General features: G+C 45.0%; 1 protein-coding gene across 6 annotated transcripts in view; it reads right to left on the reverse strand.

Annotated features, from left to right (window-relative positions):
• Nucleotides 1-510: 510 nt before the first annotated feature.
• Nucleotides 511-19,265, reverse strand: part of LOC133345511 (neuronal-specific septin-3-like) — a 269,744-nt gene continuing 250,989 nt past the window's right edge. For 2 of the 6 annotated variants that reach the window (XM_061556318.1, XM_061556307.1), the window contains exons 7-11: nt 18,782-18,899; nt 16,101-16,196; nt 9,254-9,350; nt 8,221-8,272; nt 511-6,016 (exon numbers count right to left, since the gene is read on the reverse strand). In XM_061556318.1, coding sequence (XP_061412302.1) covers nt 5,857-6,016; nt 8,221-8,272; nt 9,254-9,350; nt 16,101-16,196; nt 18,782-18,899 — 523 coding nt within the window. In that variant the 3' untranslated portion in view covers nt 511-5,856. The remainder of the gene's footprint in view (nt 6,017-8,220; nt 8,273-9,253; nt 9,351-16,100; nt 16,197-18,781; nt 18,900-19,265) is intronic. The other 4 variants (XM_061556357.1, XM_061556328.1, XM_061556338.1 and 1 more) reach the window with 2 other exon arrangements.

Below are 19,265 nucleotides of genomic sequence, written 5' to 3' on the forward strand. Positions count from 1 at the left end.
TTGACCTACTCACGCCGGCTTGTGCCTGCCCTCACAGTCGGGCATATTTGCGGAATACACCACGCCGCCGTTGACCCTGGCCATTGACCGAGCAACCCAACGTTCCTACCAGCTCCCTCCGCAGGAATGTGTTATTACAGGCGTGTGTAGCCACGACTGGCAGGAAAAATGCATAAACGACTCCACTATACGTATGTATTTATGTATGCTGCTTTTCTTTCGCACCGTACGTAGCTAACCGTGCCAATCGGAGGTGCGGGGTAAGGACAATAAACTAAACACATAAGGCAGTTCGAAAAAAATGCGTTTTCAAACTAGATTTAAAAGTGCTTAGCTTCAGTGGCTTCATAATATCAGAAGGCAGAGTGTGGGGGAAGCACAACAAATATCATTATTATCATCATCATCCGATTACTAACATATTCCATTGATAAAGCAAGCATGTACACACACGTACAGGATTTTATTTATTCATTATTTGTGTTTTCATATATAAACGTAAATGTGAACCAATTTTTTTTTGTTTGTTTACGATCGCGGGTTTAACTGTACGTCGAGACAAAAAAAGTTGATGAATATAACAAAACATCAATCCCATACCCCCTCCCCTCCGCCACCGGCCCTCCAACTCACCTCCTTCCATACAAAAAAGACAAATCACATAAGCCTCTGTAATGAAAGCAGGAACACCATTTTTAGACGGGAGTACAGACTTATTCAATATTCAATGGCAAATGAAATGCAATCGTTATAGTCAGACGTAAACATCCGAGTTCAGCGCTGGATAAACTCGCGTGACCTCTAATGCAATGTGCCGGTATCGATATAGCGAGTGTCCTAACACAGTACTTGACGTCATATCGTGCCTTACTTAAAGTACATACGCAACAAAGTGAGACGCGTATGCCTATCCAGTGGCAATAGTATTCATTTGTATAATTGCTTCGTTAAACTATGCACGGATAAAGAAGCGATGGAATTGATTTTGCGTATACCTTATGTACAGCATATGTGGATCTCTTGCCCTTCAGGTAAGCGAATTAAGCCATCTGTCGCGCCGAATAGACCACATGGACACCGCACCCACATTTAAGGGGCATTTGGGAGAGAATATTTCGAGGGAGGGAACCACTCCAGATTTGAAGTTTTCGTGACTGCAGAGATCTATACTCTTTGGTTCTTTCGGTAAAGTCACGTAGGTATAAAAAAATAAAAAAAATAAAAATTTAATTACGACGTTTCGGGCGATGACGGACGCTTGTGTTGCGCCCGAAACGTCGTGATTAAATTTTTTATTAATTTTTTATACCTACGTGACTTTACCGAAAGAACCAAAAGAGTAAGGAGTGAACCAAAGAGTAAGGAGTAAGAATATGAATCCTTGCAGTCACGAAAGCTTCAAATCTAAAATGAGTGAACCACTGTTTTCAGAATCGTAATATTTATTCATGCTGGAGGAATCCCGTGAGCTATAAAGCTCCTTTTGACAGACGTCCAATCAGTTGGGCGGGTTTACTCGCCCATCACGATGTGGCTGTAACACCGTAGGGGGTGGGGGGGGGTGGAGAATGCTCCATGATCCGCGATGCACCGGTCAATGATGCTGGCTCGAGGGCATTCGCGTAAAGTATCATTCATCAGGGGCAACGTAGGGCAGCGAATGGCACTACGGCAACAACAAACAAAGATCCATTGTTGTACTCTACCACGCTGCCGCGTCTATGCTCCTCGCCTTCCACCAGCCCTAACACGTGCACGGTTTGGGAGGGGGTGGCTCTCATGTCACCGCGGATTGGCAAAAAGGGCTGCACACACAATGATCGGCGTTGATCGCGCGCTCTTTGCCATGCGCACGCGCGTTCGCTGTGCGCAGACTCAACTGGTTACCGCCCACTCAGCGAACCGCCGCTATTTCACGACGGTCTTTAAACCCGTTCGTGTATGGGCGTTCAGCGACGGATCGAAAATTGCCAAAAAAGGGCAATTGTAGAAGAGAGAAAATAAAAAATAAAAATCAAAGCTGTCCAATTTCGTTAAGGAACAAAAATCCCGACCGAGCGTAGAAGTGTCTTGGCAGAGGCAGGGATTTCTGCTGTTACACTCATTACACATCTAATGGGCCGGGCGTTGTGTACAAGCTGTCAGAGACTTGGGCTCGTCACACATCGGCCCTTGCCAGTTTACACCTACCCCCCCCCCCCCCCCCCCCGATTTAAACGATTTGACATCCTCAGCACGAAAACCAGCCTGCAGTTTGCCCTGCATTGCCATGACTCACCGAAATATACCAGCTCACTGGTGCATCGTTGAATTTGCAGGCTTCATTTCCAGGACAAATCCCCCCCACCCCCCAACGAGGGGATCACCCTCCATACGAGCCGCCAAGTCCGACACCAAACTCACCGTGCATCTCGAGTGAGCGAACGGCGTTATTGTTATTGATGGCCAATTGCATTGTCGAGGACAAGGGAAGGCTCGGACATTTTGCTTTGTTAGGTACATTTGTGAGAAGTATTACGTGGTGGTGGTGGTAGCACAACGAAGTGTATGTACAATTTGGACTAAATATTCGACCACGCACGTAGACCTGTAGCGAAGCGGCCCTCGTGATGACACTCGGGTTTGGGCAGTTTGCACGTGGGGGCGTTTCTTGCTCCTACCACGAGGAATATATTTTAAGCTGTCAGTAGGTGGCATTATTCGCTCTGAAAAATGCCAAGCAACATTCCATCACTCTGGCCCTAGCCAAAGCCTTTAAGAAAGTGCAAATAACCATAGGGAGAAAGAAGAAAGAAGAAAAAAACCGTGAACGTATACCTGTGCTATAAACGTGGCAAAAGTAAGAATTAAAATACTGATATATACTCTATGTTACATGGGATACTTTTGTTGAATGAATTGAGACGTATAGGTGTTCTTAAGTTGGCACGGTCACGACTAATGTAAAGCCAGTTGTGATTTGGTTATTTTCAGACGAAAAAAAGTAGATGCATTTATAACATTCGTTAACATCACAATGATGGCGTAAAAACAATGATATACCATACATCGTAATGGGGACTCACAGTGCGACTTATGCAACGTGTTTTTGTTAAATGATGCTTTACTAACCAATATGCTTCAAATTACAGAGGTTACACAACAACAAAGCACCGAGTCGTATACATTTAAAAATATATTTGATAAGAAAATCTCTTTAATAGGAATTTTCACCCCCCTTAAAAAAGGCCTGCAGCTATTTTTAAATTGAATTATTTTTTTTTATTCGTAATAATTAACATTTTTTAAATGAATTATTGCGAGCGAACATCACGCACAACCCCTATGCATAAGCATACATATATATAAAACATGTTATCATACAAAAAAAAGTGTGTTTCATCATCCCCTTTGTAAAACAACAACAGAAAAGGTTTCATTAGAAATGCTGACACGGGGGGAAAAAAAATGTTAGCCTCGTGATGTTTAGCGAGGAAGCTGAACGTGAATATTGGCTGCCGTACTTGCGCAAAAACTTGCAGTGGACACCTACGGACAGGCTTTCTGCCCATAGAGTTTGATGATGATGATGACTTGCGCGCAGTACCATCGGCAGAACGCAACAGAGAGAGAGAGAGAGCATTTCAAGAACGATCACAGTGCCAGCAGAGAGTGTTGCCCTTTCACCGCTTACCACCGTCCGTTTGAATTGTGAGAAAATCACGTGAGAGAGATACTCTTTAAATGTTAGTCTCTGACATTGGCAAACTTTGTCGAGAAATTAGAGTGGCATTAATGCGTGCGCGCGCTGGAGTTTGAATGAAAGTAAAACCTATATATATGAAGTAAACTCTCTCTTTCTCTCCGCGTGTAACGGGGCCTTTCTCAAACATGTTGGGGATCATGGCCCTCCTTCTATTCAATCTGCATTAGACACTCCTCCCGGTTGCATACAATTGTTCAAATTGCTCATGTAACTTAATTCGCTGTCTATACAGAAGTAAACATACTTCCGTTAAACATACGTCCGCAAAATTACCGTGTTGCAAAAATAAAAGCCACGCTTTACAAAACAGCAAGAAAAATTGTTTCAAAGAGAAAATTCAATCATGGTAAATGTCAAAACAGGAATGTTATTGTGAAGGGATGTATTTGCCTAGGACGGTGAAACTAAAATCTGTATCCATCCCATCTCAACGTGCATTGTGAAATTTTCTCGGAAAATGCCGGTCCGCGTAGTTTACACAGCTTGCATTTCACTTTTTTTTTTTGGTCGACCGTCTGTTGTGCGCACAATGCAAATACGGTGCCGTATTCATTTTGGCACTTGCTAAAGCGTTCATACCAACGGGTGAAATGACATTTGCCCTTTGCAGACACGAGCATTTGTGACGGCGAATTCGTGAAAAAACAAGAAAAGGGGGAAATGCTTCAGCTCAGACAGTTTTAGTGGTCACATTAAACAATGTTTAAAGTCATATGCATAAAGGTGCAGCCCCTGCAATTGCTTGTTCAGGCCACTGCTGACCAAAGGGCATTCACTAGAGGGAGCTCTTGGAAGAGGTGGAAGTAGCCACACTTAACCCCAGCCTGTGTGGCGACCTGCCAATCAACGATGCATATCTGAATAAAATAAAAAATATTTAAAACAGTTACTTCGCCGTATTAGAGACTTTTAGAGTTCGAATAAAGATCATTACTCCATTCGTGAGCCTACTTAACAAATACAACATTCGACCCACAGGAACAACGACTTAACTCCTCCAAGAACTCATGATGCTAGAAAAGAAAAGCTTCAGCGTACAATTAATTATTCATTTCAATCAGAAGTTACGGATATACTGAATGGAGACTATCTGCGATGGTTATAAACCTTTCACACGTTTTGTTATTTCACAACGCGGCTCGTTAAACGGCTCGCCATCTTGCTCGCTCGAGACTCCAAATATAATTCCACCGACGCCTCCGCCGGAGCAAGCGATGAAACGTCACTTTGTTGGGAACTCGTTTGAACACCGAGCCAGCCACGGCAGGGGGGTAAAAAATATCCAATGTGACACCTCGGCATGTAATTACGCTGGTTTAACTCCGTTTAACGTCAGTGCCACTTAATCTCATCCCCGTTCCCAAAAGGGTTTAGCGTTGCGCATGCCGCGGCGTTATTTAATTCCACGTGTTTTAAACGTACGAAAAAGACGCGCCTCCTTATGAAATAACAAGCGCTGTTTTGCGTGAGATTCCGGTGGCACTTTCTTTGCTTTCGTTGCGAGCTCTTTCGCCAAAAAAGGTCAGGTTGAAAGATGCCTTTTCTCCGTTTATTTTAGGTCGCCGCTGAAAATACGCACTTGCTTTGTTGGCGTTTATGGGCAGTCGATGGTTGAAAAGATTATTTTATTTTTACATTTCAGATAGCTGGCTGGGTTTTATTTTTCTCTATGTCTATAACTTTGGCGGCCAGGCAAGAAATTCCCATTTAAACTGGCCCCAAGGAACAGAAATCTTCCAAATCTTGACATTTTTCTACTTTGCATGAAAATCATATTTTTCTGCTCCGACGCTCACGCCTTTTTGTTAGAGGCTTCAGATATCTCCTAAGCCGTCTGGTTTGATATTCTTGAAATCTGTCACAGATGTTCAGTGCACCAACCTCGATCACATTTTCCCCCCATCGACTCCCATTGCCAGTGCTCACCACGCTCAAAAGAACCCGCAACACTGCCCGCTGTGAGCACGTGGCCCTCGTTTCCATCAGACCGCGGTTGAAGGCTTGGCACTGCTTCTGGGGTGGGTGGGTGGTGGGTGGTGGTGGTGGGCTTGTCACTTGCGCTCCTCGGCGACGAACGCGTGCGATTAAAAGGTCCGGCGGCGACTCGAGGTCTAGATGCTGCTCTCCGCAAGGTCCCCGCCGTCCTTCTCCCGGTGGCCGTTGGAGGGAGACTTCCAGGCCGCCATGCCGTTGGTCTCGTTGAGGCGCCGCACCCGGTACGTTTCGTACAGGATGCTGTGGGTCACGTCTTTGAGGTCCTCCATGTGTGACCTTTAGTTGGGGTTCACGGGAGGGAGGGGGGGGGGTCAAGAAGAAGGGAAGCGGGGCATGGGGAGAGGAGAGTCATCGTCCAGCACGATTCTCGAAGGTCGCAGAATCAGCCGGGGGGGGGGGGAGGGGGGGGGGTGTGCGATCGGTAGGCACGTGACGATCCTTTGATTTTCTTGGTTCTTTCAGGTAAAGTCACGTAGAAGGGAAGTAATAAAATAATTCAATAGATATATTAAATAATATAATAATATTTTATTTTGTTCTGTTTTTTATTTACTTTATTTTATTACTTCCCTTCTACGTGACTTTACCGAAAGAACCAAGAAGATGAATCCCTGCAGTCACGAAAGCTTTAAATCGAAAGATCCTTTGATTATTTGATTAAAAATGCCACCATCGAATTGTGTGGGTGAAGGTAGGGAGGTAATTTTGTGTCGATGCGGAGGGGCTACAATAGAGTATGAAAGGCATGAGAGATGTTGAATATGGCGGAGGAGAAGAAGCCGATTTGGGGGCAAGGACTTCAAACAGGAGCGAACTGAAGAGACCAGGATGGGTCTCATTTGCAAGAGTGACCTGGGCTGGTTATTTGGAAGAATCTAACCCTGGAGGTGGCTCACAATGGCCTCCTCTGGACGCCAGGCAATCTTTAACATCCACTGTGAGTGAAGCAGACTACGGTAATAACACCCGCAGAAATAATCAGGGTGCCCGCTGGATTCGAAACCGCGAACCTCTGCAGCAAGCGGAGAATGCGCCACCCACTTGGCCGTGTCACCGGCCACGATCAATGTGAACAACGAATGAGGAGGAGTTCTAAACCCCAGGGGCAACTAAGGAGAGGGTGCGACCACCGGTTGAGTTGAGATGAACTGGCGGTGGCAACAGGGGGGGGCCTGGCCTAATGGAGCCGAGGGCATTGGAGGTGAGCAGAATCAAATAAGAGTCAGTTATCAAAATATAATGAGGCACGGAGGGATGCTGCCCGGTAGAAGGGATGGTGGTAGAAGGATGGTGGTAGAAGGGACGGTGGCTGAAGGGATGGTGGGAGAAGGGATGATGGTAAATTAGATCAGTTCCATATGGAGGTCCTCCGTGCATCATTACACCGGAGGATCGTGAGAGATGGCAGCAGCTTGGGAAGGCCTTCATTTCGTAGTGGATTGACCATGGCCGATGATGACGATGAAGTCAATAAACAGGTGAAATAGACGTGTCCATACATTCATGCATTTGGGCTTCAATCGTCCTGGGTTTGACCAATGTCTCATTCACAATTTGTGCATTCAAAAACATTGTATCAAACATGGTGACACGCTACTTATTTTAGGCTGAGTCAAATTAAGGAGGCCCAAGCACAGTTTAGATAACACGTGTCAATCATGTGCATGGCCTGGGCTTGGTTCTAAACTACAACACCATCACTCGATGTTAAAACAGATCTCCCATATATCCTTAACAGGTTGATAGGACAAGTGCTGTTAGGAGGTGGGTGGCCAGCACCACTCCCAGTCACCTTTGTCTCCCCAGTTCTGATGGGAAGACCCAGGACCAGTTCAAATATTCGTCACTGATGTTGGCCATCAACTGGAATCAAACTCGGAGTGCATTGCGCTCACCACGAACACTACCACTCCCCACATTCTACACATATACACACACCGACAACGATCCCCCGTATAGCCTTAACAGACTGTTGGGGCAAGTGCTGTCAGTGAGCAGTGCCTCTGAAGGCCAGAATGGAACACAATGGAGTGGTTGGCCAGAAACCCAGATACACACACTGACATTAAACACAGGAGCAAATCAAATAATCAACGTTCACTTTTGCAGACTCAGGTCAATAGTTACCACGGATTTATATAAATATTTGGCAATTTTGCCACACCGGTACCTCCACTCACCATGGAAACAGCGAGACTTCAAGGTGTGTTTGACTGGCCCTGAACAATCATCAATTATTTGCATTTTGTTTGCTATCCCCAAGAGGGTCTCCATTCGATACCCCCACTGCAATGATGCTGCGTTTCAGGAACTTAGTCGGTAGGAAGCTGTTTAATATCACGCTGGCTCGTAATCACCACCGGGCTCTCTCTCGCTTTCTTTTTTTAGAACAACAAATGTAATTTTGGCTCGACGACTTAATCCCGCTCGAGCGAGCGCGGCGCTGAGGTGGAACTTGAAAGTGATTGTGGTTTCTTTACCTTATGAGGAGATCTCTCAGCAGGGCAAACTCGCAGTGGTTAATGTTCTCGACTGCAAAACAAAACAAAAACAACGCGGGTTCAAAGAAATGTTGATTTAAAGGCAATTGTAAACAAGGCTTTTGTAAATTTTTATTTAAAGCTTTCGTGACTGCAGGGATTCATATTCTTGGTTCTTTCGGTAAAGTCACGTAGAAGGGAAATAATAAAAAAATATAAAACAATAAAATTCTCACGACGTTTCGACTGCAACACAAGCAATCATCACCACACCTGATGATGATTGCTTGTGTTGCAGTCGAAACGTCGTGATAAAAAAAAATGTCTTCCCCTTCTACGTGACTTTACCGAAAGAACCAAGAATGCTGGTTCAAAGAGTCGCGCGTTAATGGTCATTCAGTGTCAAAATCGGTGAACCGTGTTAACGTCCCCAATTAGGAATACGCTGACGCTCATTGGATGTCGACTGACCGCCATCGGTATCGACGGTGCCATCATCCCGCAGTCTCACCTTATTTGCCGAAAACGCACGCTCATTCGATATTGAATTGCATGCGTTTACCACAGCCAAGGAATCAGGAGCGGTTGTGGTGGCTCAGTAGTTCAGGGGTCAGATTATTCGAGGCAAGAAGAGTTGAGCCACCCCCTCCCACCCCCGTGACTAAACCGTGCTCTACAGCGAAGTGAGCTGATGGTCTGAGCCTGGACACCCAATGACGGCACCAAGACAACATCATAATACTCTACCTCGTCTTTAACTTGGAATCAGACTTATGGTTTTCAGTTGAACCGACACACATGACAGTGTTTGCCGGGAACTAAAAAGTTACAGCCCTAATTACATAAATGAATCGGAAGACAAACTTCAAAAGCAGTCCACGTACGTCATCGAAACCGTCACCGGAAATGGAATCGGAAGAAAAACTGACAACGTGCGTGTACGCCATCGGAATGTGAAAAGGGATAAAAGGCAATTAGGCGGATGTCTTTGCTTTCTTCGGGTTTCAAGTGTCTGTTCGTGGGTTCGCGTTACCTTCTACGAGGCCCCAGCGAGTTTTGCGTCCCAGCACTCGTCTGCCGTTCTCCTGATACTCACGATCGCTGCCCACCACCGCAAATGGAATCTTTTCCTGCGAGAGGGGGGGAACGAAACAGAACGAACGAATGGACGCAGAGACACGGCAATCCCCGTCGTTCGATCTTTGCACAAGAACCTTCTTGTTCAGGGAAAGCATTTTTTTTATTGGCTTTATAATCGGTTTACTAATCCTTTGGCTGGCATACATATCCCTTGTGCTTTGTTTTTACGATGTTGATCAATGTACGCTATTATAACGACTGATCGTCCTATCAAATTACGTAACAACAAACAACCGTGTAAAAAAAACAGAACTGAGGAAGGTCAATTTAACAAAAAGCGTTCTTTGCGATGGGATTTAAATGTGGACACACGCACACGGTCCGGTCATCAAGCTACTGTTGAATGAGGCCCTCTCAATGCCCCACGAGGTTGTGGAGGTCATTTGACCATACTTCAGCCAAAGCCCGTTCAGTGCTGGCTGGTAAAGGCAGGCACGGAAGTTTTGCCGCACTGCTCTCGGTCGACCCATCACGTAGGCCCACCGCAATAGCCTCATAACACCTTGCTTGGCTCGTGCCTCCAATTAACCACCCAAGCAGTTGTCCAGGCTCAACACTCCAAGATCTGATAAGCACAGCACAGTCCGCGTGGCACATCACCGACTGTGAAAACGAAACGCACCCAAATCCAAACGCCCGCTGCAGTGCGAGCGAGAACACCTATTAGCACTGACGCTTCGCACATGGCAATGGTGTCGGCCAATAAACACACGAGGCCAAAATTGTATCCGAAGTGTTGATGTTTAACACATGGCGGCAGTTACTCATTTTGACCAAGAGCAGGTTGCAGGACAGATTCAGGTACCACTTGCCAATGACGTTGTACATACCCAGACATTTCACTTGGGTCATTGGTATTGGAGCAAAGTGCAGAAACCGCAGTTCCAATTTCCCTATCAAGTAGTATTTGAGCCATTCACCAACAAATACACGTACATGCATACGTACAAATACACGTACATACATACATACAAATACACGTACAGACATACATACAAATACACGTACAGACATACATACAAATACAGCCACATACGTACAAAAACGGCGTTAATCGCTTCCCCCGCACATCCAATTAGCACGATTCCTAAGTTCAACATTCATTAGCGCGTCACGTGGGGACGTGTTTAACAATAATCGGGCGCGTGCAGCGTAGAACGAGTGAACTTATACTGGTAGGAACGAAGTGGACCAGACCACCAATAGATTAATGTGTCCGTCCGTCCGTCCGTCCGTCCGTCCGTCCGTGGGAGGGGTGGTGTTGAGGGTGGTGTTGGAAATGAAAGACTACGAGTCTTTAAATCTCACAGCGTTTCTTGTCAAAACAAACACTTTTAATTAACGTTACACTAGAATACAGTAATTTTTTCTTTAACTCCTCTATACCCGGTCGATATCTCTGTACCGGTACTAAGTATTATTCCTACCAACCCACCCCGCAGGGTCCTGTTATTTGAACGGGCAGGTGGGGGGGTGGAGTAAATTGGTCAACGAGGAAAGGCGGAGCATGGCGGTATAGTCGTGAAGACCGCAGTTTTCAGAAAAACCATTCTTCAAATGCGTCTATCTTTTTAAATCCTTTATATTAAGTTCGCTTGCTTGCTTGCTTGCGTGCTTGCTTGCTTGCTTACGACCGTGCAAATCTTTTGGTCGTTTTTTAACCCACTTCCCGTGATCCAATCGAGTTGACATTTTGCACACAGACTCGTTGTGCGAGACAATTAATATTCGTGAAAAAAATTTTACCAAAATTTTACACTTTATAGGACAAAAAAATTATATTTAATTACCAATTGTTTAATACTGCAGACAATCATCTGACCCATAGGTGGCAGCCATCTCAAGCCAGAGGACGAGAGGACTCTAGCCGCCACGCATATAAAGGATTTAGAGTGAAAAACTTTGTTTTTACGGGTTTACTTATTTCACTCCAACACATTCCTCCGGGCTCAGATTTGTTCCAGAGCTGATACGTGTGCTGTGCAAAGACCTTGACCCCCCCTCCCCCCCAGAGCAGAGACACACGTGCAGCCACTTCATTAATTAAATCGCATGAATGTCCTAATTGGCTCGTGATTGAGTACGGGCACCTGCAAAAAAAATACCAACGCAAGTTGCTCCCCGTACCCGGTATTTGAATTCCCTTCCTGTAATTTTAAAAGATCCCCGTGTCAAATTTTTTCTTAATTCAATAACCCCTCCGCCGTACCTACCAGTGATGGCGCTTCACAAGAGATACATAGAGGGCAAATAGATAAGCTGGGAGGGCACTTTGCGTCAGATACTTTATCATACGTGAATAGCAAGAAATGCATTTTTTTTCCCGAGGACGGGAAAATCCACGTAAATTATCCGCGATGGTGAGCGGGGCGAGGCGGGGGGGTAAGCAACGCTAACTCGAAATAAACGAGTGACATAACACACACACACAATACATACATAAATAAATCACGCCTGTCTAAAGAAATTACTCGCTTTCTACGTGGCTGAGGAATTTAAATTGAAGTTGCGATATAAGTTACGGCGCGTCTGTACTTTTCTTTATCAAGGTGGCAATCCTCCATTTGCTGGCCGCACACAAAGGAGCTTTTGCCAGGTGTCTGTGGCAGAGGTGACGTGGTAAAGGCGTAGCGCTGCAAGTGTTTGCTCACGCCACTGCTGACCAAAGGGCCTCCCGCGAGGAGGAACTCTTGGAAGAGGTGGGAGCAGCCGCACTAAAACCCGAGCGCACGCGGCGAGCTGCCGATAAACGAACTATGCGTATCTGTCTTCTTGGTTCTTTCGGTAAAGTCACGTAGAAGGGAAATAATAAAATAATAAAAATTGAATATAATAAAATAATTCTCACGACGTTTCTGCCACAACGCAAGCAGCCGTCCTCAGGTGAAGAACAGGTCTGTCGGGAAGACAGCGTCTGAATGAAACACCCCAGCTTAAATAGACGCTCCAAGTCTGGGGTGTTTCATTCAGACGCTGTCTTCCCGACAGCCCTGTTCTTCACCTGAGGACGGCTGCTTGCGTTGTGGCCGAAACGTCGTGAGAATGATTTTATTATGTTTTATTGCTATTATTTTATTATTTCCCTTCTACGTGACTTTACCGAAAGAACCAAGAAGATGAATCCCTGCAGTCACGAAAGCTTTAAATCGAAAAATTATGCGTATCTGAATCAAATAAAAAAAATACATGAAACAGGGACTTTTATAGTTCGAAAAAGATTATTGCTCCAATCGTGAGCCACCGTAAGAAATACAACGCTCGACACACGAAAACAAGAATTGAACTCTTCTAACAGCTCAGATGCCAGAAAGGGTGGAAGCTTCAATGTACAATTATTGAGTAAAAGGGCCTTCACTTAAGAGTGTATTTTGTGTGTATGTTAGAATTATTTCGCACCGTGCGTTAGGTGCAGGGGAAGGACAACAAACTAAACACAAAAAGTAGTGGTAAAGAAATGAGTTAATTTATATTAAAAAGTGCATAGCTATGGTGGCTTACTAATATCAGCAGGAAAAGCGTTCCAGACAGACACAGAAGCGCATCTGAATGCGTGTCTCTGTTCGATGGTGAGCCAAAAGCCGCTGTGATTTTAAATTTTGGCCGACTATTCCATGCTGGCCAGATGTCTTGGGAGCACCCACACTTTACCTCACCATTACAGGCTAATGAATGCCTGTAATAAGTATAACCTGTAAAAACAAAGTTTTTCACTATAAATCCTTTATATGCGTGGCAGCGAGCTTAATATAAAGGATTTAAAAATATATTCGCCTGTGGAGGACGCTGGGATCGATCCCGCGCCCTTTGGCATGGGAAGCGAGGGCGCTACCAGCTGCGCTACTCCGCCACGGCCTGTGGAGGGGTTACGCTCTGGGCTCTTACACTCTGACGTTCAGCCAAAGCCATGAATGCGTTCTATTTGAATATATGTAAAATACATTTTTTTTGCCTAAAAAGTGTAAAATTTTGGGAATTTTTTTTCACGAACATTAATTGTCTGGCACAACGAGTCTGTGTGGAAAATGTCAGCTCGATTGGATCACGGGAAGTGGGTTAAAAAACGACCGAAAGATTTGCACGATCGTAAGCAAGCAAGCAAGCACGCAAGCAAGCAAGCACGCAAGCAAGCAAGCATGCGAACTTAATATAAAGGATTTAATAAAATAAATGGTACGTGCCCAATTCAATCTGGAGTTTGTCTTTATAGAGAAACGTGACCACATTTATCAGCTGGATGCATCTTAGTGAAATATGTTTTTACACGACCGGGCAGAAGTAAATCAATTATATTTACGAATTAAATGTCTTCATGGGTTCTTGCATTGGAAAAGGGGCGCCTTCCCTTCCTTCCTCTCACACCGCTGGACCGAACGGAAAGTCTAACGGTAAATATCCCATTCGTACGCAACTCCAACATTCCTCGTGCAACTTCGGCAGGTGCGCTGCGCTCAGCTCGGAATGTCCCGCACTCTACAAGGCGGTGAAATAAATTTAATTCACGTCCCATTGATCATTCTGTGCAGGGGAAGCCGTGCCCATCGTTCGTCCGTTATTAAAACAACACAGCCTCGCGGAAAGGCTTGGGCCGTTTCTCCCATTAGCTTTAGAATCTTTGATACATTGCTTTAAATTGTCTATTGGGGGATTTAATGCGCGTGTGTGTGTTTGGCATATACTGCACACTGACTCATAAAATCCTAAAACATTTCTCGTTGCCTTTTGTAACTTTCAGTTCCTAACACACTGTTTGCGAAGGTATGCGTATGCTTAGTTTATCCTCAACGAGTTTTTTTTTATTCGTGGAAGAAGAAAAATAATGATCATTATGCACGTGTGCACGTGTCTTAATGATTGACGGTCAAACATTCCCGCCGAAGCACCACCTGGATGGGCAAGTCCGAGGTAAGTCGCGTTAACCAGCAGCGAGAAGTGACACTGGCATTGCAATGCGTAGACTTTCACGACCAATATTATTCATAATGTGGGGAGCGGGAGTGCAGCGGTTAGCGCTACGAACCCGGCGACCCGAATTTGATTCTCGCCCACGGCCAACACCGGTGACGATTATCTGATATGGCTCCTGCGCCTCCCCTAGGTCGACTCAGGCTCAAATGAGTACCTGGTGCAATGTGTAAACATCGCCACTGGGGAGACAAAGGCGGCCGAGCGTGGTGTTGGCTACACACCCGCTCATGAGTCATGAGGCCTCGCTAACAGCACTTGCCCCAACAGTCTGTGAGGACTATATGGGGGATATATTAAATCTTGATTTGAAGCTTTCATGGCTGCCGGAATCCATACTCTTTAGCTCTTTTATGGTAAAGTCACGTGGGTAGAAATAAAATACCGAAAGAACCAAAGAGTATGGGGGATATATTATTCATAGTTATAGGTTTTTGGGTTTGCGTAAACCATTATAATTTACATGATAGTAAAACACCCTCTCATAAATAATAATAAATAATAATAAATAATAATAAACCCCCCTCTGATCTTCGTACATAATAAGCTCATAATGATGAACTGCGATTAACCCATCTGGTAATATAAACTTCATATTTTCAGCATTAGACCTCCTTTGCCAGTACCAAAATATAATAGGGTTTTTCCCCTTTTTTCTGGTAACAAAACTGAAACGTTTTTACGAGGAATCATGTCTGCATTAATCACAATACTTGTGGTCAAAATGCAAACATAAAACACACTCTAATAATATATGCATTGTCCTTGAAACTGATTGGTCCACACCAGAGACGGCTTTCTTTTGAGCCTCGTCTCAATTGGTGCTTGACCAGATGACGCCAAAAGGCGTACAGCTCAAAGACAATGCACTATGTTTTTGTTGCCAGAAAAAAGGGGAAAAACTCTATTATTATTTCATTTTTTCAGATTAACATAATCCATTCTAATTTAAATCATTGCAATCAACCCCCCTTTAATTTTTGCACCTGATAGGCTCACAGTGATGACATCATCTTGCTCTATTTGAGACCGGAATCAGGAAGACTTGTTCACAATTCGGGCCAATTTCCTGACAAAGCTGGTTGGTATCACCAGCAAAAAGTCGTTACTCAAATTGTAAACGTCATTGGTTTACTCGCCATCATCACACCGATGTGCTGAAATAGTAACTAATTTGCATGCTTTGTTGACTTGAAAAAACCTTACTGATTGCCTGTGTCGGGTGGTGGTGGGTTAACTGCACATTTGTATGTATGCGATCTAATCCAAAAACCTTGTTTATGAATATACACACATATATAGAAAGAGTTGGCAGCAACGGGCAAAGTCGGTGGAGAGAAAATTGCGGCATCGTTTCGGATAATTTAAATGTAGCGAAATGAGTCGTTCCATTTCGCTGTCAATCGAGAGACAGCAGGAGTCAACAGATGTTGTGACTCCACTTTGCTCGATGCTACGAAACATTACAATTAGCTGCATCAGATCATAACGGCTTATGTCAAGTTGTCAACGTGCCACCTTACTATACATAGAGTTCTATTAAAACTCCCTATTAAATACAGCACTGTCATAGTCAGTCTTTTGGTGGGTTACCGACATATTTAATCGTACGCGATGTAACGCAAAAAACTTTATTATGAATTAAAAAAAATTCCTGCGCCTCCGCTTAGCACGATTGGCTACGTACGGCACGAAAGAAGTTCAACATACGTACATAAATACATTTTGATGTGTTTTTTTTTTTACGTTTTTGTTATTACGCTCCCGCCGTAGCTTACCCTCACTTCGGCGTTCTCCAGGCGGCCCTGCTCGTCCTCATCAAACTCGCACTGGGGGTACACGTCAATCCCGTGGGCCACCAGGTCCGCTTGAATCTGCACACAGGTCAAACGTGACGTGATGCAGTGACGTCATTCAACACGAGGTCAAGGGGTCACCGCGGCCAATGCAAATTAGATGCCATCGCACTTTGTTTTGCCATCGCTTTCCCTCCTGCTAGATCCCAATCGTCCAACCCCTCGTTTGTGATCTTACACTGCCTGTCCTACACTGTCTGGCATTTGATCTTTTTAAATCCTTTATATTAAGTTCACTTGCTTGCGCGCTTATGACCGTGCAAATCTTTCGGTCGTTTTTTAACCCACTTCCCGTGATCCAATCGAGCTGACATTTTCCACACAGACTCGTTGTGCGTGACAATTTATTTTCGTGAAAATTTTTTTCCAAAATATTACACTTTTTAGAAAAAAAAAATATATGTAATTACCAATTGCTTAATGGTGGCAGGCAATCATCTGACCCATAGGTGGCAGCCATCTCAAGCCAGAGGACGAGAGGACTCTAGCCGCCACGCATATAAAGGATTTATAGTGAAAAACTTTGTTTTCATGGGTTGATTTTTTACACGCTTTCTAATAACTCACTCTGTATGTTGTCGTATCCTCAAATCTTGTAACTCAATTTTTACCCACTTCCCAATGTGGTATCAACTGTAAAATTGGTATACTTATGTCATACTGATGACAATACTATATTCTATCATTCAAAATTTAAAATATATATTTTTAAACATTATTTTAACATGCTTTCTATTAACTCACTCTTGTCTGTTGTTGTATCCTCAAATCTTGTGACTCAAGTTTTTACCAACTTCCCAATGTGGTATCGACTTCAAAATTGGTATATAGTTATCTCATACTGATGACAATACTATATTCTATCATAAAAAAAAAAAAAAAAAATTTACATTATTTTTTATAAGTTATGTTTCGGCTTGGGTCTAATTGTCCACGCTCAACTTACGTTGGCTGTAAATCACCGTGGCCCCTTACGTTGTGGCAGGCTTCGGGGCCACTTCCTGGAGTCGTGGAGTTCTTCCATTACAAGTAGGGTACATTTCATTAAAGCGTGTTTTTAAAAAAAGTTTTTTTAAATATTACTTATTCACTTTATTATGGCCACTGTTGACAAAAAAAATCTGCACCTATGTTATTGCTCCGAGAGGATCAATTCATGGGCTGAGGTGACTCCCAGTTGGAATCTGAATGCACAGTTTATCGCCGTTGCGCTCTTTGACTCTTGCGCGAGTTTTCTGGTTGTACCGCGTGTTTCGTGATGTCCCATTTATGCACTACACGTGCTGGCAACCTTTTTCAGGAAGTGAATACAGAATTATTCAGTTCCCGAAGAAACTCCCAGCATGTGAGGCGAATTATGGAACATCTTGCCAAAAAACACGCCGTATAACCAGAGAATACATCGGAGACCTCACACTTTTCCGACTGAGCGCTGGGCATTCTAACCACAATGCCATTGGCCTATGTCCATTTTTCAGCCGCACATCCCATATATATTTGTACATTTGCCACATATTGCAGTTATTTTAGACTGAATGGCCATGCAAAGCCTGGCTTCGTAGACAGAAACTTTATTCCAGAGGTATGTATGTTACATTATTTGGCCTGTTTAATATCCACTTCACTTGTCCAATTCATTTTTTTTGTGCCACTTTCACTCACGCTGCACACGTTTCCTTCTCGTTCCACAATTTTCCTGCCATCTGATTCCGCGTGCCTCGGGCATGTTTACCGCGTGCCTCTTTTTAAGAGTGTTTGTTTTGAAAGGAATGGCATTGCCTGTATTAAGTCTGGCGCCGCGAATGCTTGCCCCAAAAACCATGGCGACCCCCAGCGCTGGGTTGACCGAGCTCCAATGTTGACGTTGAAATGAGCGCGCCCTGGCCGCCAAGTTTGGACAACGCAAGCCCAATGCGCCGAACAAAAGTATCAGATTCTGATAGGTCCAGCGTGTTATCGCCACAGCCTCCACGCCGTAAATATTGCCCTCGTACCTTTCAGCAGCAGAGATGCGTTTGATCGTGCACTTAACATTCTTTGTTTGCAATTTTTCTGTCCGTGCAAATCAATCAAAGGAAGCCCCACGAGTCACGGGCAGAGATACCGATCTGACAGGATCCTATCCCAACTATGCACCTTCACGGAAAATACTGCCAGTGGCACTCTGCAGATATATAATCAGTACGGAGCTGTAACTAAGGTACATTTCCCCCGTATAGCTGTACGGACTGTTTAGGAAAGTGCCGTTAAGCAAGCACTGATTAAAGCCATGCAATTTATTTTCTTAAAGGCTGAGCGCAACCCCAAAGGCCCATAATACCAAGTGGCCAAACCAGTCAGCCCTAGTTTGATTCCTGGCCATGGTTAACATCAGTGGCGATTATCTGAACCAGTCCTGGGCTCCGCTAGGTCGACCTATCCTTTAATTAGTTCCTCCTGCACTGTGTAATCACCAGCACTGGGGAGACAACGCAGGCCACACCACCCCCCCCCCCCCCCCCCGTGTACCATTCTGACCCTAAAACGTGCTCGCTAACAGCACTTGCCCTCAATCGTGAGTGTGCGTCCGCGTGTGTGCGAGTTTATGCGCGCGCGTAACGTACCCTCTGCCGGAAGAGATGCCGCTCCTCCAGCGTGAGCGTGTCCGCCTTGGTGATGACGGGCACCACGCTCACCACCTTGCTCAGGTGCTGCATGAACTCCACGTCCAGGGGACGCAGCCTGAGCGCACGGAACAACCGGGGCACGTGAGGGTCGCTCACCTCCTCCCCCGCACGAGACCAGCCTTGCCGAGGGCTTCCATCGCCCGCTCACTCCCTCTCGCTCGGTCACTCACTCACTCTCCCGCTCGGTCACTCACTCTCTCGGTAATTCACTCACTCGCTCGCTCGGTCAGCCCACACTCTTGGTCACTCACTCACTCACTCTCCCGCTCGGTCACTCACTCACTCTCCCGCTCGGTCACTCACTCTCTTGGTAATTCACTCACTCGCTCGCTCGGTCAGCGCACATTCTTGGTCACTCACTCACTCGCTCTCTCGCTCGGTCACTCACTCACTCTCCCGCTCGGTCACTCACTCTCTTGGT

The sequence above is a fragment of the Lethenteron reissneri genome, chromosome 3 (assembly GCF_015708825.2).
Source record: "Lethenteron reissneri isolate LAM-NWPU_2019-01 chromosome 3, ASM1570882v1, whole genome shotgun sequence".
NCBI classification, from domain to species: domain Eukaryota; kingdom Metazoa; phylum Chordata; class Hyperoartia; order Petromyzontiformes; family Petromyzontidae; genus Lethenteron; species Lethenteron reissneri.